This window comes from Phaethon aethereus (genome assembly GCF_964289735.1).
Source record: "Phaethon aethereus genome assembly, chromosome: Z".
Classification (NCBI taxonomy): domain Eukaryota; kingdom Metazoa; phylum Chordata; class Aves; order Phaethontiformes; family Phaethontidae; genus Phaethon; species Phaethon aethereus.
This window is the reverse complement of record NC_138577.1, coordinates 38,488,521-38,513,307: the sequence shown is the minus strand read 5'-3', so window position 1 is coordinate 38,513,307 and position 24,787 is coordinate 38,488,521. Positions and strand designations below refer to the sequence as shown.

Sequence of the window (24,787 nt, the reverse complement as noted above, 5' to 3'; positions counted from 1 at the left end):
ACCTCCGGTGTTTTGGAGCTTCACTCCCGAACAAGTGCAGAATCCTGATAAACTAGCAGAATATTTGGAAGAAGGATGCTGTCAGCCTGGCAGCTCCAAGGAGACACAAATCATTGCCATGTGCTGGGGCCTGGCCCATGCCTACAGAACCCTATTTAACACTATGCAAAGGGGAGAGAGGCTCTCTGGGTCTGATGGCAATGTGGCAGGCACTGTGACTACTCCAACCCCTGTGGCAGGCACTGTGACTACTCCAACCCCCACGGCGGGCACTGTCACTACTCCAACCCCCACGGCGGGCACTGTAGCTACTCAGACTGTTGCAGCTGAACCAGAGAACCAGCCCATCCCGGTATCAGTTGCCCCTGTACAAAAGAAGAAATCTTGGAAGCGGAAGTCAGCTCGTTTAGTAAGGGAGGAGGAAGATTCTGCTAAGAAGGAGCCAGAGGAAGAGAGTGAGGAGGCAGAGTGCTCTGAAGCAGGGCCATCACAAGCACGGAAGAGGGAAGAGAGCGAGTCATCACTTGAAGAGGAGGAAGAGGAAGAACTTATAAAAGAGACGGTAACTACCCGATCTCTATTCCTGAGTGAATTGCGAGATATGCGAAAGGATTTCAGCCGTCGTCCAGGTGAGCACATTGTCACCTGGCTGCTCCGATGCTGGGATAATGGGGCCAGTAGCCTGGAATTAGAGGGTAGGGAAGCCAAGCAGCTGGGATCCCTTTCTAGGGAAGGGGGCATTGACAAAGCAATTGGAAAAGGTGCACAAGTCCTCAGCCTCTGGAGACGACTCCTGTCGGGTGTGAAGGAAAGGTATCCCTTCAAGGAAGATGTTCTATGTCACCCAGGCAAGTGGACCACCATGGAGAAAGGTATCCAGTACCTGAGGGAGCTAGCGGTGCTGGAAGTGATTTATGGTGACTTGGACAATGGACAATCATCCAAAGATCCAGATGAAGTCAACTGCACGCAACCTATGTGGCGGAAGTTTGTACGGAGTGCACCATCATCATATGCCAACTCATTAGCAGTAATGGCCTGGAAGGACGGAGAGAGACCAACGGTGGATGAATTGGCTGGCCAACTCCGGCAATACGAAGAAAGTCTCTCTTCCTCCCTACGGGCCTGCGTCTCTGCTATAGAGAAACTGTCCCGGGAGTTCCAGCAATTCAAAGAGGATATGCCCTACCCTCCACCCATACGGACCAGTGTCTCAGCCATTAGGAGTAAGCGCTCTTCTGTTCAAGAGAGAAGATACAGAGGATACACACCACGAGCCACCCTGTGGTTTCAATTGCGTGACTACGGAGAGGACATGAGGAGGTGGGATGGAAAACCTACCTCGACCCTAGAGGCACGAGTACGCGAGCTGCAAGGAAAAACAATTACAAAAGGGGGTTCAGGTTCCTCGAGGAAAATCGTCGCTCCACTTTCCAGTGGGCAGCTTCCCAGAAAGAATAGAAGAGCTGATCTCACCTCTGATCCTCTTGAAGGGACTTCTGATTCCTATTTACAAGAAGTGGGTAACGAGTACTATGAGCAGGATTAGAGGGGCCCTGCCTCCAGCCAGGCGGAGGAGAGGGACAACCGAGTTTATTGGACTGTGTGGATTAGATGGCCTGGCACATCAGACCCACAGGAATATAAGGCTTTAGTGGACACTGGTGCACAATGTACCCTGATGCCATCAAGCCATATAGGGGCGGAACCCATCTGTATTTCCGGAGTGACAGGGGGATCCCAACAGCTGACTGTGCTGGAGGCCGAAGTGAGCCTAACTGGGAATGAGTGGCAGAAGCACCCCATTGTGACTGGCCCGGAGGCTCCGTGCATCCTGGGCATAGACTACCTCAGCAGAGGGTATTTCAAGGACCCAAAAGGGTACCGGTGGGCTTTTGGTATAGCTGCCTTGGAGACGGAAGAAATTAAACAGCTGTCCACCTTGCCTGGTCTCTCAGAGGACCCTTCTGTGGTGGGGCTGCTCAGGGTCAAAGAACAACAGGTGCCGATCGCTACCACAACAGTGCACCGGCGGCAATATCGCACCAACAGAGACTCCCTGATCCCCATCCATGAGCTGATTCGTCGGCTGGAGAGCCAAGGAGTGATCAGCAAGACTCGCTCACCCTTTAACAGCCCCATATGGCCAGTGCGAAAGTCTAACGGAGAGTGGAGACTGACAGTAGACTATCGTGGCCTGAATGAAGTCACGCCGCCATTGAGCGCTGCCGTGCCGGACATGCTAGAACTTCAATATGAACCGGAGTCAAAGGCAGCCAAGTGGTATGCCACCATTGATATTGCTAACGCATTTTTCTCGATCCCTTTGGCGGCAGAGTGCAGGCCACAGTTTGCTTTCACTTGGAGGGGTGTCCAATACACCTGGAATCAACTTCCCCAGGGGTGGAAACACAGCCCTACCATTTGCCATGGGCTGATACAAACTGCACTGGAACAGGGTGAAGCTCCAGAGCATCTGCAATACATTGATGACATCATCGTATGGGGCAACACAGCAGAAGAAGTTTTCGAGAAAGGGAAGAAAATAATTCAAGTCCTTCTGAAAGCTGGTTTTGCTATAAAACAAAGTAAAGTCAAGGGACCTGCACAAGAGATCCAGTTTTTAGGAATAAAATGGCAAGATGGACGTCGACAGATCCCAACGGATGTGATCAACAAAATAACAGCTATGTCTCCACCAACTAGCAAAAAAGAAACACAAGCATTTCTGGGTGTTGTGGGTTTCTGGAGAATGCATATTCCAAATTACAGTCTGATTGTAAGCCCTCTTTATCAAGTGACCCGGAAGAAGAACGATTTTAAATGGGGCCCTGAGCAACGACAAGCCTTCGAACAAATCAAACAGGAGATAGTTCATGCCGTAGCCCTTGGGCCAGTCCGGGCAGGACAAGATGTTAAAAATGTGCTCTACACGGCAGCCGGGGAGAATGGCCCTACCTGGAGTCTCTGGCAGAAGGCACCAGGAGAGACTCGAGGTCGACCTCTAGGGTTTTGGAGTCGAGGATATAGGGGATCTGAGTCCCGCTATACTCCAACTGAAAAGGAGATATTGGCGGCATATGAAGGAGTTCGAGCTGCCTCAGAAGTGGTTGGTACTGAAGCACAGCTCCTCCTGGCACCCCGACTGCCAGTGCTGGGCTGGATGTTCAAAGGGAGGGTCCCCTCTACGCATCATGCGACTGATGCTACGTGGAGTAAGTGGGTCGCGCTTATTACACAGCGGGCTCGAATAGGAAATCTTAATCGCCCGGGAATCTTGGAAGTGATCATGGACTGGCCAGAAGGCAAAGATTTTGGAATATCACCGGAAGAGGAGGTGGCGCGTGCTGAAGAGGCTCCACCATATAATGAACTGCCAGAGAACGAAAGGCAATATGCCCTGTTTACTGATGGGTCCTGTCGTATTGTAGGCAAACATCGAAGGTGGAAAGCTGCTGTATGGAGCCCTATACGACGAGTTGCAGAAGTGGCTGAAGGACAAGGTGAATCAAGTCAGTTTGCGGAGGTGAAAGCCATCCAGCTGGCTTTAGATATTGCTGAACGAGAAAAATGGCCAGTACTCTATCTTTATACTGACTCATGGATGGTGGCAAATGCTCTATGGGGGTGGCTGCAGCAATGGAAGCAGAGCAACTGGCAACGCAGAGGCAAGCCCATCTGGGCTGCTGAATTGTGGCAAGATATTGCTGCCCGACTAGAGAATCTCGTCATAAAAGTACGTCACGTAGATGCTCACGTACCCAAGAGTCGGGCCACCGAAGAACATCAAAACAACCATCAGGTGGATCAGGCTGCTAAGATTGAAGTGGCTCAGGTGGATCTGGACTGGCAACATAACGGTGAATTATTTATAGCTCGGTGGGCCCATGACACCTCAGGCCATCAGGGAAGAGATGCAACACATAGATGGGCTCGGGATCGAGGGGTGGACCTGACCATGGATGCTATTGCACAGGTTATCCATGAATGTGAAACGTGTGCTGCAATCAAACAAGCCAAGCAGTTAAAGCCCCTCTGGTATGAAGGACGATGGTTGAAATATAAATATGGGGAGGCCTGGCAGATTGACTATATCACACTTCCACAAACTCGCCAAGGCAAGCGCTATGTGCTTACCATGGTGGAAGCAACCACCGGATGGCTGAAAACATACCCTGTGCCCCATGCCACCGCCCGGAACACTATCCTGGGCCTTGAAAAGCAAGTCTTATGGCGACATGGCACCCCCGAAAGAATTGAGTCAGACAATGGGACTCATTTCCGAAACAACCTCATAGACGCCTGGGCCAAAGAGCACGGCATTGAGTGGGTGTATCATATCCCCTATCATGCACCAGCTTCCGGAAAAATTGAACGATACAACGGACTGTTAAAGACTACACTGAGAGCAATGGGTGACGGGACATTCAAACATTGGGATAAACATTTAGCCAAAGCCACTTGGTTAGTCAACACTAGGGGATCTACTAATAGAGCCGGCCCTGCCCAATCAAAACTTCTACGTACTGTAGAAGGGGATAAAGTCCCTGTGGTGCATGTGAGAAACATGCTGGGGAAGACAGTCTGGGTTACTCCTGCATTAGGAAAAGGCAAACCCGTTCGTGGGATTGCCTTTGCCCAGGGACCTGGGTGCACTTGGTGGGTAATGCGGAAGGATGGGGAAGTCTGATGTGTACCTCAAGGAGACTTGATTTTGGGTGAAAACAGTCAATTATTTGAATTGTATTATGTTAATTGTTCAGTATGACATTACTACTATGGTTGCTATCTACCATATCAATGGTATTATAGTAAGAATCACCCAGACTGATGAAGAATGAGCTTCACTGAAACCAAGCAACGTGCAGCAGTGATGAAACCAGAACTGGCTTCAGCAGCTTGCGCCCAACAAATCCCTCGAGATCGACATCTTCGACCTGCAGATCATGGACATGGACCGTGCCAGATGACAATCCAACACCACATACCATCTCCCCTGCCCTGAGAGACTGCTATGATGGATGAAGCCCAGAGTCATGGACTGACTGAACTCCATAGACATTTTAAGTGATGGCCCATGGACTAAGAAAGTGATATCTGTGTGTATATATTAAAAGACAGGAAGAGTAATAATGAATAATTGGAATGTATTGAAAAGTATAAGACCTGGGCATGACGTAAATGGTATGGAATAAGGGGTGGATACTGTCCTGGCTTCAGCGAGGATAGAGCTGGTTTTCTTCACAGAAGCTAGTGTGAGACTGTGTTTTGGATTTGGGATGAGGAACTGTTGATAATGTGCTGATGTTTTGGGTTGTTGCTGAGCCGTCAAGGACAGTCCAGCTTCTTGTGCTGGTCTGCCAGCAAGCAGGCTGGGGGTGCACGGGGAGCTGGGAGGGGACACAGCCGGGACAGCTGACCCAGACTGGCCAAAGAGATATTCCCTACCATCCGACGTCATGCCCAGTACATAAACTGGAGTTGGCCGGGGGGCGGAAATCGCTGCTCGGGGACGGGCTGTCGATCACGGGGTGGTGAGCAATTTCTGTATTGGGCCTCACTTGTTCTTGTACATTCCTTTGTTGGTATTATCATTATTGTTCCCTTCTTTCTTTCTGTCCTATTAAACCGTGTTTATCTCAACCCACGAGGTTTTTCCTAATTCTCTCCCCCGTCCCACTGTGGGAGGGAGAGTGAGCGAGCGGCTGCGTGGTGCTTAGTTCCCAGCTGGGGCTAAACCACGACAGATACATAGTAAAATAGTGTATTTGTGGCAGTTGCTCCTCTACACTGAATCATCTCATTACAGGGATATAAATGTCCCACCACATAAAGAAAAAGAATTAGAGCACTGTTAATACTTTCTTCACCCCACTCATCAATATGTTCAGGCTTCAATGCATGCTGAGCTCTGGGAGTCACTATCTTCAATAGCAAATACAGGCTAAAACAAACACAAGATATCTAACTGATCCATGGAAAGTATTAGCAACCTATATGTTTTATTGGCCTGACCATACCATTCTGTTCTCATGTCCCAATGAAAGCACAAAAGCCGCACAATTAAAACAAAATCTGTCTCTAAGGAGCACAGACATGAAAGATAACAGATCAAGAACAACAGTGTGACTCAAACACTACTCAGGGAATTGGCAGTAGGAGTGTCTCTTTTTAATCTTTTTGAGGCAGTGTAGCAAACTGTTATTGGTTTTTTAAAAATCTTTTTTTCCTTCAACAACTTCTGTATTGTTGAATGGTGATGGTGTGTTAAAAAAAGAAAAAGTAATGACTGCTTTTCCTCCTGATTTCAGCTTTTTTTGTTCTCAAAATTATTTGTAGGATATCATTTAGGCCTTGCATGCATTAAAAGAAGTTCTGACATGAAAAATCATTTTATCTTCTTCAATTTTTTAACACAATTCATGATCAAAAAAGGAAAGGTTCCCAAGAATTGCATGGTCAAAACACGCAATACTAAGTTTGTTCAAACTTCTCTCTCACCAGTGATCTTTCAAACCTTTTGCAATCCACAACTCCAGTTAAAAGATCAGGAACAATATACTTGTGGGTAGGTACAATGGTTAAAATTGCACAAATTGCCATTGCTTCACTTACATACTAGCAATAGGACTTCTGTACTCGAACCACTATGGCCAGCATACACATAGAAGAAATATCCCATAGTCTTCCAACAATTTCATTTCCATGAATGGTCATAGTCCTCCTGATAGTGGAGAGCAAGATGGAGACAAAATACACACCAAGGAACAATTTCTTCCTTTCATTATAGCAAATACTGTAAACCACAGCCTGACTACCTAGAGCTTCTCCAAGCCCCACAACTTACAGACACACCTAGGGATGCTCGGAGGCAGCTCCCACACTTTCACCAAGAACACACTTTTGTGTGTTAGCTCACATGTAGCTTTTCAATGGGTAAAACAGAAGACACCCTAAAGTGCTCTTTTTCTCTGTTTTTTAAAACTGAAAGTCACATTTGTACATCTCAGGGCCAAGTCTGCTCCACCTACATGCCTAGCAAGTTAAGAAAGTCCACACAAAAAAGCAAATTCAGGGAGTGTCCCTCTGGAAAAGCCTTTAATCTCCATGTCTTGAGCAAACATATGATGAAATAGGAAGCAGACCAACCTCTTTACAGAGAGAATCATTCTCACCACATATATTAACAAAACTATCAACTCCTCGATGGATTAAAGTATTATACATGAGAAGTGGTGTTTATTACAGTTTGTCAAGCATTTGTAAGAACTTTGGGAAAGTTTAGCCAGCTCAAATTTTAAAAAGATGATGAATTATGATCAACTCATTCTCAGTGCAGAAAATTTACCTCTCCAAATAAACTCTGTTCGCATAAATCTTCAACTCTACACAGAAATTAGATATAAGGCCTTAAAAACAATATATATATGTACATAATGTCCACATTTGTCTCCTACCACACACAATAAATTAGCTGCAGTGCAAATGAAGGATGGGAAGATAGTTAAAATTCAAGCCATGTGGCTCTGATGAAGTGCACTGCTTGACTGGAAGTATCTGGAAAGATTAAGCCTCCAGAGGCCAGAAGGCATCATACTGTTCACTCTTCAGAGGGATGCAGAGTCCAGGGACTTCCTATACTCACCCAAGATGTTCCAGTTCCTACAAGGAGCTTTGCCTACTGAGTATAGATTAAATCCATCAGGTCTTCAAGCCCCACTGAATACTTGATCAATGGAGCTGAACTTGGCAAGGGAAGCACTGAACAGTAAGAAGGGCTTCTATAGGTATGTCAGCCAGAAAAGGAAGGTGTACCCTCCTTGATGAGCAAGACTGGCAAACAAAGTGGTAACAATGGATGAGGAGAAGCCTGGGGTACACAATGACTTCTTTGCCTCGGCCTTCACTGGCAGTCGCTCTTCCCAAAGCACTCAAGTGGATGGACTACCAAGCCACAAACTGGAGGAACAAAGTGCCTCCCACTGTAAGAAAAGATCAGGTTCGAGACCACCTGGGGAACGTGAACATGCACAAGTCTATGGGACCTGATGAGATGCATCCAAGAGTCCCGAGCAAATTTGCTAACATAATTGCCCAGCCATGCTCTATGATATTTGGAAAGTCCTGGCAGTCAGGTGAAGTCCCTGCAAACTTGAAAAAGGGAAAACCATTTTTCAAGAAGGTAGCAAGGAAGACCATGGGAACTACCAACTTGTCAGCCTCACCTCTGTGCCTGGTAAGATCATGGAACAGATCCTCCTAGAAGCTATGCTAAGGCACTTGGAGTACAGGGAGGTAATTCGAGACAGCCAGCATGGCTTCACCAAGGGCAAGTCCTGCCTGACCAACCTAGTGGCCTCCTATGATGGGGTGACCACATCAGTGGACAAGGGAAGAGCTATGGATGTCATTGATCTGGACTTCTCTAAGGCCTTTGACACAGTCCCCCACAACATCCTTCCCTCTTAATTGGAGAGAGAGGGATTTGATGGGTGGACTGTTGAGTGGATGAGGAATTGGTGGGATGGTCGCATGCAGAGGGTAGTGGTCAGCAACTTAACGTCCAAGTGGAGATTGATGAAGAGTGGTGTCCCTCAGGGATCTGTACTGGGACTAGTACTGTTTAATGTCTTCATCAATGACATAGCGGGATAAAGTGCACCCTCAGCAAGTTTGCAGATGGTGGTACCATCTGGTACCAAGCTGAGTGGTACGGTTGACACACCTCAGGGTTGGGATGCCATCCAGAGGGACCTGGACAAGCTCAAGAAGTGGGTTGGTTCAACAAGGTCAGGTGCAAGGTCCTGCACATGGGTCGGGGCAACCTCCGGTATCGATGCAGGCTGGGGGATGAAGGTATTGAGAGCAGCCCTGCCGAGAAGACTTGGGTGTACCAATGGATGAAAAGCTGGACATGAGCCAGCAACGTGTGCTTGCAGCCCAGAAGGCCAACTGCATCCTGGGCTGCATCCAAAGCAGCGTGGCCAGCAGGTCAAGGGAGGGGATTCTGCCCCTCTACTTCGCTCTCCTGAGACCCCACCTGGAGTTCTGCATCCAGCTCTGGAGGCTTCAGCACAGGAAAGACATGGACCTGTTGGAGCACGTTCAGAGGAAGGCTACAAAAATGATCAGAGGGGTGGAACACCTCTCCTGTGAGGACAGGCTGAGAGAGATGGGGTTGTTCAGCCTGGAGTAGAGAAGGCTCTGTGGAGACTTTATTGCAGTCTTCCAGTACTTAAAGGGGGCTTAGAAGAAAGATAGGGACAGACTTTTTAGCAGGGCCTGTTGCGACAGGACAAGGGGTAATGGTTTTAAACTAAAAGAGGGTAGGTTTAGACTAGACAGATGGAAGAAATTTTTCACAGTGAGGGTGGTGAAACACTGGAACAGGTTGCCCAAAGAGGTGGCAGATGCCCCATCCCTGGAAACATCCCAGGTCAGGTTGGATGGGGCTCTGAGCAACCTGATCTAGTTGAAGATGTCCCTGCTTATTGCAGGGGGGTTGGACTAGATGAACTTTGAAGGTCCCTTCCAACCCAAACTACTGCATTATTCTATGATTCTATGAATGTCAGAACCAAAGCTGGCATCTCATAGAGAAATAGTAGGTCTACCTCCGGCTGAAAAGCCTAGTTTTAAATCAACAAATTTCAAATCACTGAGACAGGTATGGCAGTACCAATGATGTACACTTGGGCCATTTAGCAAGTCAGGAATTACACAGCATGCCTCTGCAGGAAGATCAGCATAAAACAAGACAATACCCCACTCTACTCACTGGGCTCTGGTTGCATGAGAGCAATGGCTTCCATCAGCGATAAACAAAGAGATAAAAACAAGGATAAATAGACATTTGCCCTCAGGGCCATATCTACAGTACCTATCCTTCTTGACATACCAAGAGATCATTAACTCACAGTTTCCTCACTAGTTTGCAGCTGGTTTTTCAGTGTCACAGCTTTGAAATATTGGTGAGACAAAAGTGATACACAACAGGGAGAGGAATTCACAGCAAAGCTTGCACTCCTCTCCTGGTTTCAGCTGGGATAGAGTTAATTTTCTTCCTAATAGCCGGTATAGTGCTGTGTTTTGGATTTGGGACGAAGATAATGTTGGTAACACATGGATGTTCTCAGTTGTTGCTGAGCAGCCAAGGGCTGTCCAGCTTCCCGTGCTCTGCCCTGGCAGCGAGAAGGCTGGGGGTGCACAGGGAGCTGGGAGGGGGCACAGCCAGCACAGCTGGCCCCGGCTGGCCAAAGGGATGTTCCCTACCATACGGCGTCACGCTCAGTGTATAAACTGGGGGAGTTGGCCAAGGAGGGGCCGCAGCTCAGGAACTAACTGGGCATCGGTCAGCAAGTGGTGAGCAACTGTGCTGTGCATCACTTGTTTTGTATATTCTTTTATCATTATTATTATCATTATTATTATTCTTTTTTTTTCCCCTGTCCTATTAAACTGTCTTAATCTCAACCCACGAGTTCTACCCTTTTTCTTTTCCTACCGTCTCCCCCATCTTGCTGCGGGAGCAAGGAGGGTGAGTGAGTGGCTGTGTGGTCGTTCTTAGTTACAAAGAATATCTATTGCTCAGCTTTTGTCTAGGTTCCCAGAAAAGGAGTGGTTAAGGATCCTTTACTTCTTAGGCCAACTAAGGCAGATATCTAATAATCTAAATTTACTAAATTTACAACTCAAGTCAACTCCTCAGCTGAACAGAGAGCTTTTCATAGCTGTGTGAAAACAAAGTTTAAATATTCACATGACACAGAAAAGCCCTCCTGGACTTGGATTATTTCCTGCAGTTTTCATAGGCATTTGGCTTATGAAAGTATTTTAAGTAGTGCAAATAAATTGAAAAGATAAATGCTTAGCAGCTACCAAATACCTTTTCCAGATTGCAGCTGCATTACCATTTTAGTGCAAATCAGGAATTAACTTTTTAAAATAAATCTTATGGTCATCCCCACTTACTCCACTATGATTTAGGTTGCAGAGCAGTCTTGTAGCATGTGAACTGCATTCTTTTCGAATGAAACTGAAGCAGAAATTTCTCTCAAAGAGCTCACCTGATGTGCTTCAACCACCAGCAGGCATTCAGTCCACAGGATCAGGCTAGAGTTAGTCCAAAATCTAACTATAAATAAATCCTAAGCCTCCACGGGGGGACACTGTTTTGTTCTACAGACCCATGCCTTTTGCACTGTATGAGTTTCCAATTTAGACATAGCCTCAGAAGTTCAGGTGAGCTGCTACATCACTCAATCGGAAAGAAAGCCTGAGGGAGGGGCACAACCACGCACCTCTCAAAGATCTGGCACACATTTTAAACTGGAACAGCTCCCAAAGGAGGTAAGTTGTAAGGAGACAAAATGGGTCAGAGGAATGATTGCCAGGTCTTTGCAATGGCTGTCATCTGTCTCCTGTTATGTGTTGTTTTCCCATCAGAACTCTTAAGTCTTACAATCGTACGGTTACACGAAAACATTAGTTTTTACCCTTAAAAGAACGGAAAATTTAAACCCTGAAGTCAAGACAATTCAGAAAAGAAGAAAAAGGAAACAGCTTTAATGATTTTTAAAACATCCTTATTCTGTAATGTTTTCTTAATATTTGGGGTCATATGCTGCAAAAACACTTGATTTGGAGAAAACACTTTATTAAAAATGACCTCTGAACACTTTAAATAAACAAAATACGCCAAATCAGCAGAGTTTAGTCTGCAGAAAGTTTTCCTCCTGCTGAGTAAAGGCATATAGCACATACATTAGTGAATGTCTCGCATCAACAACCAGGTCACCTCCATTGTTCATTTGCAACAAGTCTCAGTAAAAGACAAAATTCTGGGAAAATTGTTGAAAGTCTTGGTTATGCACCGCTTGGTTGAAAGGCCTTCAATATTACAAGAACACTTTCTGCTTTTGTGAAATGATTTATCTACCTTTTATACATTATGTTTAAGAACTAAGAGACATACTATGCTGTTTTATAATTTAGAGCAGTTGTTAATGTCAGCACCCTTGTTGTTTAAGAATAAACAAGGTATCAAAACAAACCCCAACCTTTACAGCCTGCAAACCAAACATGTCATCTAAGTAGAGCCAAGGAGTCACAATCGTAGTCAAAGAATTATTGCTTAGGTCTCAGCTCCTTGGTGACACTGAGATGGTGGCCTCATGATGAGGAAACTAGGCCCACAAACCCTGCCAGAAAATCCTCAGATGTCAAAGGATGGCAGAGAAAAAGAGGAAAAAGTCGCTTTTTCCTCCTTCCGGTCACTTTGCAGCAGAGATGTGGGAAGATAAATAGTTGCAGAACAGCGTACTGTAGGGTTTTACCTGTTGGCACAGGCTGGGGAGGGTTATGGCAGGAAACAAAGTTGTTGTAACTATGCTTTGATTTCTTTTTATCTTCCTCCCCCCCACACTCCCCCCTTCATCCCTGGGCCTTTTGTGCCAGGGGGGTAGGTTTGTCTATGGTAGAATAGGACTGAGTTCCTGTATCTTCCCCGCAAGACTTCCCCACAGCTTACCATAGGGAAGCCAGAAATGGCTATTACTTCTTTCTTCAGTGCACAGAAAATAACCTCCAAGGCAAGGCCATGCAAGCAAAAATGGGGCAACAACACTTCAAAGCACTCTCAGCTCTCACCTGGGAATACTAAGGAGCAAGCTGGCATTAGCTCATCCATGCTTATTCATGCTGCTAAGTTTCAACACTGCGCATCTTAAATCTATAACCACAAACCCAGTCACTCTCAAGGGCAACAGTAGAGACTTTAAGCCAGAAAATGGATATCCCACCCAGCTGCTGACTTCTGACAGTGATACAGCCACAGTGTGCTGTCCTACCATGACTGCTTGCATGACATTGCATTAGAGAATAGAAAAAACAATAAAAGAGTCATAATCTTCCTCACATGCTCTTCTGTTAAGTCTTCGGTGTAGTGCTAATAAAATTCCTAAAACACAGCATGCAAAATCAACTCCTGGTCCCACTTTTCCATCTTGCTGGCTCTCTGCTACCTGTTCCTTCACTTGCCCTCAAAAGCCCTAAGATTCAAGCAGGTTTTACCTCTGGCTCGGCCGTCCACACGGTTGTTACCCATACTACTGATATGTACCCTAGTACTTCGTTCTTTAACAAAAAGCTCATTTTATATGCACGGCTTCTCCCCCAGCTGCTTAATTTACCTTCCCAAATCTAATTTTATTGCAAGAATATTAATATAGCATTTAAAAGAAATACAATTCTCAGTAATATTTTACAAATGTTTGAAAGAAATATCAGGAGGAAATCAGGGGGGAAAAAAGGTCCACAGCAGTGAATCTGTTTAAGTTCTTGTGGATGAAGAAGTTTCCCTGAACCCAAGTGGAGTTAATCTGCAAACACAAATGAGAAAAATATGGAATTAGTCTGTTTTATTGCAGCTTCATTAGATTTTCAAATCTCTCTTGCTCAAATGTGCTGTGCAAGAAGACAGAGAAAAAGGCCCTTTACAGAATACAAATGAGCAAGATATAACAGCACCATGTCTGCATGTCTCTAGAGAACCTTCCAAGTCTGCTCAGGAAGACTGATTGCTTTTTATAAAAGTTGCTAGAAATCCCATATAGCTGATTTCTATGTATTATTTGGGAGATGGTCTTGTTCTCAAGATGAGAGGAGTAAATCAGCAATTACCCTACCAGAGCCAAAATTACAGCAACAGAAATGAGAGTAAGGCCAGCCCTTGAATAACACTGAATTTTCTCCTATAGCTCGGCAAATATTTTAAAATTTAAGTGCATCCACATGCCAATTTGGTTTTATCTCAGTAACTTGTTTTATTATTAAAATGGATTCCGCAGTGGTACCAGTAGGCCCCAGTCAGAAACTCAACCCAAGCACGCTCAGCTGCTCTCTTGGCCTGTACATCTGGGATGTTCATCAAGAAAACGTAAGAGCCAAAACCCCAGCTCCTGGAGCCGAGGTCTTCTAGACCTTAAGCACCACAACACTTGCATACGTGCAGAGATTAACAGTGATGGGGGGAGTAGGACACAAAATTTAGTCACATGCCAGGCACTGAGCAGCACAGAGCAGAAGGACAGCTCGTTTTCTAACGATACACTGGAACTCTTAAAGTCTGCACCAATGCTTCCTCACAGAGCCTTCCCCCCATGTCAGGGCTATGGAGAAGCAAGACACACTGGCACAACCTTGCCTTTAATCAGGAAAAGCCATACATCTGTAGAGCTAGTAAACCTATTGCCGCATTTTGCCTTTGCGACTGTACTTTCAGTCTGCGACGGCACCTCAGGCCCCGGCGCAGACGTCGCAGCGTTGCGGAGAGACCCAGGAACGCGCTAACACAGAGCTCCGCTGCTGCTCCAGCTGCTCCGCTGCTGGCAGTTCTGAGCTTCGCGGAACGGTCCAAATGAGTCAACGATTGGAAGCAGGCACTTCGCTGATCAAAACCTAGCAGAACCTTTGGCAGTCAGCGCTGGGAACCTCTTCACGTGCGAAATATAAAGAGTCTGCCAGCCTGCTCAGGGGAAGGAACAAGCACCTGAGTCATGGAGAGTGACTACCCAGGAGTTTTTGCTAAAAGACTATCCCCAAATCAGAGCAGCGGAGCAGTATTTCCTTTTTCTTATTCTTCCTCCCCATGAGACAGGAAATCTGCCAAAGATGGGGTCGTCATCTTAGAAAAGATGTTGGCTTTTCTTCTCCTTTGCAACATTTGATTCCACATATATTGACAGCCACCATTAAACCCACACTGACCTCTTTAAGAACCCACCGGTATTATTTAGACTGTATGTGTTTTGGGAACACCGGTCACCTTCTCTGCTGGGCTGGAGCAATACGCAGTACCACAGTACCCAGATCAGGAACTGAGGATCCTTGGATACAGTAGGCTAAGGAAGCAGAAATGGCAAGTGCTGGCTTCACTCACCAATGCCTGCTGTGTCTTCTGCCTCTGCTCAGAGTTATCTGTACATACCACAGCCCAGAATTTGCTTCTGCTCAGTTTTCAAGGATTCCTGCAGAGGACCTCCCCACTCTTCCATCCTCATTCATCTTCCTTGCTGGTATCTCACTCCCATCCATCTTGCAGTTAAATAAAAAACAGAATACTCTCCAGAGAAAACCAAAAGCTCTACAGTCTATTTCAAGCTTTACAGGCTTTTTGTCCATCAAATTGCAGCCATTCTGAAATGTGACAATCCAGACCTTTGCGGAGCGATGCGACTCACAAAAATCACAGGTCCCGAATCACCTTGACTTAAATTATCTTGAATTACAACATTGCAAAAAAAAAAAAAAAAAAAGGAAAGAAGTTATGTATCTTTTGGCATCAGGTATCTGTGGCTCTTACTTTAGTAAGAGAATCCAATTCCTACCATGCAAAGCTTAACTTTTGCTGCCATGTGCCCTTTCTGTAGCAGTTTACATAGGTGAAACAAACCAGACAAAACTGACAGAGGAAAATACATTTTTCTACATAAAAAAGTTAAACATCTACAGTAGCTACCTAAGCTTGCCTCTGTTTTCAGCAGTTAAGTTTTCCTCTCTGCCAGAAACTCACATTTTACCTGCCTAGCCTTGAGACAGGATAGATGTAGGGCATATTATGCCTACTTTCTGCAACAGACATATCCACTTCTGACAGCGGTGGATTTACCTCACATATGGCAAGATGTTTTTCAGCACTTTTGTGGAAAAGGGAGGCGATTTCCCCACCAGCCTGAGAGTAGTATGTTCATATTTTAAAAAACAAATTTCGATCATGAATAATAGAGGGACCGTAAGATGCAGCCATCCTTCCTGAGAGACAAACTTCCATTTGTTAATGCTAGTGAAAGACTCCTTGGATGATGAAGTCTAATCAGTAAACCATGTATACATGTGGTTATTGTGCATGTCAGAGCACATCTCCACGTTCAAATGTTTTGGTTCCTAAAAATATTTGCATATTGTTGAACCTTCCTCATGCCTCTTCTCTGTTTTAGAAGTTCTTATTTCCTTTCATAACAGTAGAAAGTAGAATCAAAGTCCACCTGTTCCTGGCCAATGCAAGAAATGAGATGAAGCAACCAACAGAAAACTCAATTAGGACCTGCTCCTAAGTACTGAAACCTCCTTTCACTTCAACTGGAGCAAGACCCCGGTTTAACCACCTCGTGTTTTGATGCCAAAGATAGCATTCCTAGAGCAACACAAATTCAGTTGGTGAATTAGTTGAGAAAAATACACTAACTGGTCATCTCTAATGCCTTGGCCACTTCTATGCAAACATTCTCATTCTAATGGAAGGACGTGGCTTAGTCTGCTAATGAGATCTTTTTCCAAACAAAATCAATTAAGTTGAAAAGCTGTTCTTCTACTGGCAGAAAAAAATCCAACCATTGTAGAGTTATACTTGTAAAATTGCAGCACTTCACATTCACTCCTTAGATTACGATGCTGTAACTTTCCAAGACAGACAAGCTGTAAGTGACTCATCTGGAAAGATAAACACTATTTTTGACATTTATACCTTATGAATTATTGACTGGTTCGCTGCATCTAGATTGATTTTGCACGAAAAGGAATTTTTGGCACACACCTTGGAGGCTGAAAATTTTAAAGACTGGAAAAGAGCTCAGAAAAAGTATCTAATTGGCTAGTGCTGCTTAAAAGAGCAAGTCATGTTAGTCTACTGAAATGTTAGTCTACGAATAATTTTCAGGAGAATTTTCTTTCTAGAGAAAAAAAAACCAAAACACCTTCAACTCTTTTGGAACACGGTTCAGTTATCACCCTATTTTGTTGTGGTGCCACTCTTCCCCACAGAAGCAGAACACAAGTGATGTCCAGTGCCCAAGAATACTTTAAAATGGCAAATAAATTCTGTCCACAGTGTTATGGCACAACACTAACCGAATTTCCTAACACAAAGGTGAAAAACAAGCCCTATTTCAGAATGTTTAGATAGATTGTTTTCACATTTAAAGACCTTTGCAGCCAGTAACAACTGGAATTTAGGTAAAAACATAACAATTGATCGATAAATAAATAACACAAATTACTAAAAAATCAATCTGAAATCCACAAAAGGATGGAGAAGGCAGAAGAGGACGTAAACATTTTAACAGTGTAAAGTGCTTTTCTGCCACCAGAGTAGGGGAAGAAAAGGCGGGGGGGAAGCCAACACTTTCCTCTATTTTATAACTTCTGCTTACAAAGGATTCAGTATAGTATCCCCGTTTGACAAAGTGATAACAAACCCAAAGGACAGCCACACGGACAAAACACAGCCCAATGGGATTCACATCAATATGACACCTGCCGTTTTGCTGACAATGAACCCCGCTAGAGGCACCTCTCTGTTCTGAAACAGATGTGGCTTCACTTCATCAGCCCTCCCCTCGTGACAGGCCCGCCAGCTGAACCAGTGGCTCAATTTCTCGTTCTTTCAGAAAGCTCTCTGGCATCGCACCATGCTACCGTCACGGGCTGCCACTGGCAAGGTTACGCTGCTGCTGCCTCAGCAGAACCTTTGCTGGGAGCAAGTAACACTCCTTCTTGGCTGGCGGAATGGTGATGAGGAAAGAAGGTGAGAGCAAACTGCTGCCCTTCGGTGTGGCCCATGCGATGCTGGAACAACTACTCCAGCCCAATTTTGGTCTGCATAATAGGAAAATTTTTTTAATGCTATTTAGTTATATAGATACCGCCTCCATCATGGGCACAAGACCATCATCAGTATTGCATCAATTACAACTACATATCTGTGAATAGTTCTGTCCAGGTCTGCCACAGACAAATTGGAATTATGCTGAACTTCAAATGGCCACTTCTTATTTTTTATTTTCTCTCGTGCAGGTCTATAGAGCCTCCATAAAGGGAAAGCTTATGAACAATGTTAGCACAGTCAATATGAATTTCCATCTTTTTCTCCACTTAAGGAAAAAAAAAAAGTCATTTTAATTCCTATCACTTCTATGACAGGTTGGCTGGATGTACTGTAATCTCAGGTTTGTGCTGTAATCTCAGGTTTTAAAAACTATTTAAAAACTACTATTTTGTCTCCAACGTTAAGTGCAGGATTAGATAAGCACTGAAAGCTTTCTGCTGTGGAAAAGATCATCACAATACCACACTGTAGCTCAGTTTTCTTTCATCTGCATACTTCTGTATATTTAAGAGAGGATCTGCACTACCATTGCCCATCAGGGACCACTAAGTGAGAAGAAAATGAGGACCAGAGTCACAGAAGTTGCTAGAAAGCAGCACAAAGCAAGACTTTTTAGTTCCAGGAGAAAAGGTTGTTGGAAGGATGCTTCAGCTGCCCCTGAGGGTACCACAGACTTGCACTGAGAAGACGGCCATGGGCCTGCCTTATCAGGGCACTTCCCACCAAATGCTGTCCCTTCGCAATTTTTCTTCAGGTGTATTCACAGAGTGGCAACAGCTCCTTGTGGTGTGAAAAACAGATTTTCAACTTCCTCCCTCCTGTGGAGCTCAAAGACTTCACTGGCACGCTACTACTAGGTCATGACAGTCAGTGTTCAAGCTCCTCGACTCCCCATCTTCCACAGCAAACATGTAAGACCACCCCACCACTCCCCTTACATTTGCACTTGACAGCTACGTAAAACTACAGAATCTTCTGTACAGCAACCTCTGCAAAATCTGCTTTGTTTAAACCCGTTTACGCTGCTTCAGCACATTTATGAAGCGTGCCTTCAACCAGTATGCTAGTCACCAGGGCACATTTAAATCTTAAAGACACTGTTTTGCCTGAATGACCAAGAGCAATCAGTTCTTTCTTGCTGTGTAATACTTCCAGTGAAGATGCAAGTCAAAACATAAAACAAAAACTTGATGCAGGCTGTGTCTTGAGCATAGCATCCACAGATACTCTTTGCCTCCACAGATCACTGTGAGAAAAATTGTAGATGGGTGTCCATCAGTGCTCCAGCTTTATATATACATGCATAAAAATGGAAACTGCATATATCAGGTGGAAAGATACCGCAGTGACAGATGCTTGAGAAATCCTCCCCAAAAAACAAGCCGTTATCTTTTTAGTACATAAAGCAGCAGTTCTTTCAGTTAGATCCAGAAACAGGGTTAGAAACTGGAGCAGACTGTTTAAGCCATCAACAACTCAGAAGGGTTACACAGTATCCCACTAAAGGGCAATTTAGAGTAAGGTCAATTTTTTACCCTTTCAATTATGTAATATCAATAAAAGGACACATGGGAATGGTGCCAAATGCAAATACTGTATCTGGCAATCAAGCTAGAGTGCACAAACGGAAGGAATTTCCCTACCTGCTGTGGAAATAATCCCCGTTACAGCTAAGCAAATATTTTTTTCTAAAAATAGTCTTTAATCCCAGGTCAAAAATTTGCTCCCTTTCCTTGATCTGAAAATGTACCACTCCGCACTGACAGAAACCACCACCAGGCTCTTGGTGGTACATGGCTCTTGAAGAGAGAGGTTTCTAACCGCCGGTTTGGGCATTATCCTCAGAGCCACAACACCTCGCAAGCGGCTCTTTGTCCTCTTTCCTCACCTGCTCACAAGTTTCCACACCACAGGAGGAGGGAGCTCCTTCAGTCCATCATCAGCAAAAGACAGTGCGGCAGCCACACTAGGGAAAAATACAGCATTGTCCAACTTCCCAGACCAGCTCACGTACACACCCTGACACACATGGGAACCGATCATAACCTGGTGGGTAAGGCTGAGAGGAAACAGGGAAGGAGAGAGGCAGATGCCGTGAGTCCCACTGCAATCACGGTCAGCTGGGTAAGGCAGGTGAGGTGCTTTCACCGCAGAAGCCAGGATGGCCCTACTTAGCACTGCGGGAGAGTCAGGAACGTATTATGAATATGGGGATTGATGGGGATTTAGGAAAATACTGGTAGCAACACGTCACTGTCTACATTCTCAGTAAGCATGAAAGGAATGTTAACAATCGGTTAGTTGCAGTTTGAGCGTTTAGCAAGTGTAGAAAACATGTTGTGTATAACGGAAGATTGCTTCACCCATTCCAGTGCAAAATATTCTACACACTTCTGACCAAGGAACTTAAAAAACATTGAGCTAGATGAACTACAATATAAAAGTCATTTGACGGGGAGATTGATTTCCATCACAGTGATATTAACACTGATCTCACGAGGACCGCTCACAACATTATGATGATGCACACACTCAGAAAGTTTGCTAGATCCATGCTAACAAGCACGCACTCTTCCAGGACACTTTCAAAAGAGATTATCCACATTTTCAAACCCTGCCTCAATCTTGACGTGCTCTTTTTTGCAAATGAACCTACATAGACAGATTTGAATCAATGCAGAAAGCCTAAGAAGCCCACAGGATTTCGTGCTATGTGGGTAATAGCATAGCAAGGGAGGAGTCTCATTTGCTTCTCACTAAACACTAGGGCCAGTCTCTTACTGTCCACTTCACAGGCTGCCTTGTTAAAGAGGAAAATGTGGTACTTTCCACCTAGAAGTCAGGGCATGTAACAAGCTACTGACAACTATGAGCAGAGTGGAAGTTAATTCTTCAGCTGATTCTTTCAGTAATAAACCTGTTTCTCTATAGAACTGTATGAACTGGCAACTTCTGTCTTGGTGTTAAGACAAATTAAATCATTTTCTATCATTAAAGCAGAATACAGTGTTGGAAAATAAACCACATTACAGGCCTTTTGGTTCAAATCGCCACATTTGAACTGCTATTTAAATGTCAATCACATTTATTCAGTGGTTCCCAGGGGAGATGTGTCCATTTCCAGCATTTCTGTTCAGTTCTTTCCCTATGAAATGATTACTTTCTGAAAGCTTAGTTTTGACGGTGCCTCACAAGAGACATATTATGCAATGAATGCAATCGTGTGGAAACAAAGCTCGTGCTATTTTAAAACAACTCTGTTCCAACGCCCCAGACTGTCAAATCTGTATCAACCAAATTGATTCTGCTGGTTTTAAAACAGTACACAAGCCTGCAGGAAGCAATAGTCTCTTGGTCACACTGACACAGCACTAACAGCAGAGGAGTTTGCATGCCTACATAAAGAGGGACCATTTGGTGGCACAGCACTTAGTTGCCCATTTCTGGAAAAACACTCTTTGGAGCAATCTTCTTAGCTTCAGGATGTCTGACAGATTTGCAGCAGCACAGTTAACATTCAAACGGGGTTACTTTCCCCTTCTTACATGCTCTGTGGGTAGCAGCAGTAAATGAATAATCTAACCTTCTCCATACTTGTCAGTCTAACATCTTGTAATTCTGCATGAACGTCACGACTTCCAGACGTCCTCCTTTTACAAACTCAGGAATATTTCTTCTAAACTTTATGATGCTGCGCAGAGGTAAAACCTGTGAATGTTCTTCTGAAAGGCAAAAGAGTGAACACTCCATACATTCTAGAAGGAGCAAAGTTTGCTCCTGCTTTTCAGTGACTCACTGCTGTTGCAGTTTGTTGGAATTTGACAGGCATTAAGTTGTTCAGCATGGCTTCTATTAAAAAAAACATAATGGTAGTATTTCATGCAGGTTAGTTTGACATTTTGCAAGTCAAAAAATGATGAATGAAAACAAAATGGTTACACTGTATAAAACAATCCAGACATGGAAGTCATATAATTCTAAGTTGTGCGATGGAAAGCAGACTTCTGGATGAAAGAAAAACTTTTTTATAACATTTAAATTGTGCCACAAATCTTTATACTTCTAACTGGAACTGTATTTTGTATTAATAATATTGGACGGTCATAATCATAAGCTCTCTGTGTATAAGGTGTACTAATGTTACAACAAGAACAATAGCATTAAAGATAGAAAGAAACTAAAGCAGACACTTCAAGACTTCACAATGCTAAACTGGGTTAAAGTACACAGCAACTTGAGAAATAACTTGAAATTGTTCCTTGTATGATTTAGGACTCTATTATGACAGCACATCACACACAAGTTCTTACGCGAATAAGAACCAAAGGAGTAATTCAGGATTTTAAAAACTTCCTATTTTTTTGGTCCTACCTGGGAAGCTTCACCCATACAGGCAATGCCAATCCATATTTCACCTGGGGATTAACCTCTAATCAAAAGGATTACTCCCAAGGGTAAGGTCAGCATGACGAAGTCCTGGATTCCTCAGTCATACTGAAAACAAGCCAATAAACAGATCAGTCTTGCAACCTGCTTGTGAGTCATTCTCATACATGAATGTGTCTCGGTGGCCTGCATACAACCAACCTGTGAAAGTCAAGGCTGGGCCCAAAAATCCCTGGGTCATCTGACCTCAGGCTGCTAAACCTGGCACCAGGAACTTAATATTTTGGTTCCAGCCAGCTAAAACTCTTCCTTCCTTCTAAATGACAGTACTGCTGACAATCAGCGTGGCAGTGTCATCTGAAGGACAGAACAGCATGCACAGACCTTCCACACCACGCTCCCTCCAAAAAAGATGTGCCTGCTGCGGAGGTACATTCATTAACTGAAAATAACGGAGACGTGAGACTTCTATTGTGAAAAAGTGAACTTCAGCTTGCCTGCTTCTGCAATGTAGATGACACAGACACCATCACTCTTATTTTCGGCAGCAGAACTCAGTGCAGCAGTGATGATTCCTGGGCTCCTGACAGCACTGTAGGTCGCAGGGGGAGAAGCAGCAAAGTAGCAGCAGCAGATGGGCGCTGCGGGATGGGCTCAGGCACCCTTAACCGCTCCTTACCGCGTCTGCTGCGCGTATGGCAGGTTTCCGCGAAGATTATTTTACCAATGATGCAGCACGATGCGGGACGAAAGGTGAGACGCGGCGTTATCCGATGCCTGCCTGGGCCCATGCGGGACTTGACATACCCCACTGCATTCGGAGTCACTGGTGTCATCGCAAGGCATCGAGAATCAGAATTCGGGCGAATTCTTGCACGAGGGATCGTTCTTTCAGGAACACTTGCCCACAGTGCAACAGGGGTGAGATGAAAGTGAGGAGATGGATGAGAAAGGGAGAAACACAGGCGCTGAACAGCGTAACGGCTGCTGTGTCCTGCACACCTGCACCTACAGACTGCTTACAGTCACCAAGACCGTTCCCTGAAGATGTCTGCAATGGCGATTACTAGGGAATAACCGGGGATTTTGTATTTAGTTGCAAACAAACAACAACAACAAACAAACAAAAAAGGCACATTACACCGGTGTCGGTCTCAAATCTCTAAATCCAAAGAAATTCCCCTGACTTCTACGAAACCGTTTGAGATTTATTCCCAAGGCACGCTGCGGCAGAACCCGATTCAGAAACTGTGCCCTTACGGACTGTAGCAGACGGATTTTCGGATTATGAAACGCCTCGCAGGCTGGCGACGCACCCACCCGGCCCCCCTGCCGCACCACGCCATGCCTAAGGCGACAGCACTGCCCAAAGCCTCCCCGTTACTCAGGTTTCAGCTCTACTCTGCAGCCGGAGAACGAACGAACACGCGAAAAGGGCCGCGTTACTGCGGATGTGCAAACCCGGGTTAAGCAAGCGCCGACGGGAACACGGCGCGACGGCCCTCGGTAACCAGGGTCCCGAGGCCCACGGCGGGTTCTCTGCCCCAGCGGCCACCGCCACGGACGCGCGCGCAGACCCACCCGCTGCCGTGCGCACTCACGCGCCGTGCACACTCCTGCACGCTCCTGCAAGCGGGTGAACCACGCGCGCGCCACGCACGGCCGTGCACCAGGGACACCGGTGCGTACTCACGCGCCGCTGTGTACACTCGCACATCACGCACACCCGTGCACCACATCCGCGCAAGCCCGCTCACCTTGCACGCCCCTGCGCACGGATGAGAACCCGTGCGTGCACACTCGTGCACAACACACACCCGTGCACATGCGTGCATACCCACGCACACTCGTGCAACACGCACACGCGTGCACGACCACGCACACGGGCGCACGACGCGCAGCCGGACATAACCCAGCACCACGCAACCGACTGCACCAGGCGTCCGAGTGCGACGCCGGCCACCACGCACCCACGCGTGCGCCCCACGCACACCCCCTGCCGCGCGGGGAGTACCTGGGTGGCTTTGTGGAACTGCTTCTTGAGCCCGGCCACCGACATGGCGAGGGCGGGGCGCTGCAGCCGGGCCGAAGGAAGCCGAGGGGCGATGCGGTGGTCCCGCCGCCGCCGCCGCGCAGCTCGGGGCACGCCGCCTGCCTGCCCGCACCCGCTCGCCCGGCGGAGGCTGTCAGACGGCGGCGGCGGTGCGGGGGCGCCGTGACGTCAGGCGGGACGCACCGCCTTCCACGGAGCGCGTGGGGCCGCCCCTCGCCGCCGCCACCCCCCCGCCCCGCAGGTGTCGGCCGCCTGGGGGACCCCTCCTCTGCGCCCCCGCCTGCCCCTCCGTTCGCGGGCGGCGCCCCCACGCGCGCGTCCTAACGGCTGGTCCCGACAGTCGGTCCCCCCACCCTGGAGTGCGTCCAGCAGCAGGGCGCGCCCTCGTCCTGCACGGGCCCCCCGCGGTGGCCGTCCCCGCCCCGCCGCGTCGGCCTGGGCCACAGGCGTGGGGTTCCTCAGGCCCCCCATCCCTGGGCGGGCCTCGGCTTCGCCTCAGCAGCCCCCCGGCAAGGAGGGGTGCGCCTGTCCTCACAGTACATCATCCGCGGGCAACGAGCCTGAAGGGGAGAAACTGGCGGAGCGGTGATGAGGAAAAGACGGGGAAGCGGCAGCGGCGGGGAGATCAACGTGGCCCATACAGCCGCAGAAACCTTTGTAGCCGTACTGGCTTCTTCGGGCCCGAT

General features: G+C 46.3%; 1 protein-coding gene across 1 annotated transcript in view; it reads right to left on the bottom strand.

The window, feature by feature from the left end:
• SH3GL2 (SH3 domain containing GRB2 like 2, endophilin A1) overlaps positions 1–24,107 on the bottom strand; it is a gene marked incomplete at both ends in the record, with an annotated part of 115,307 nt that extends 91,200 nt beyond the window's left edge. Inside the window, one exon of the mRNA XM_082013443.1 lies at positions 24,063–24,107. Within this exon, the coding sequence (XP_081869569.1) occupies positions 24,063–24,107 (45 nt within the window). The remainder of the gene's footprint in view (positions 1–24,062) is intronic.
• Positions 24,108–24,787: the final 680 nt, after the last annotated feature.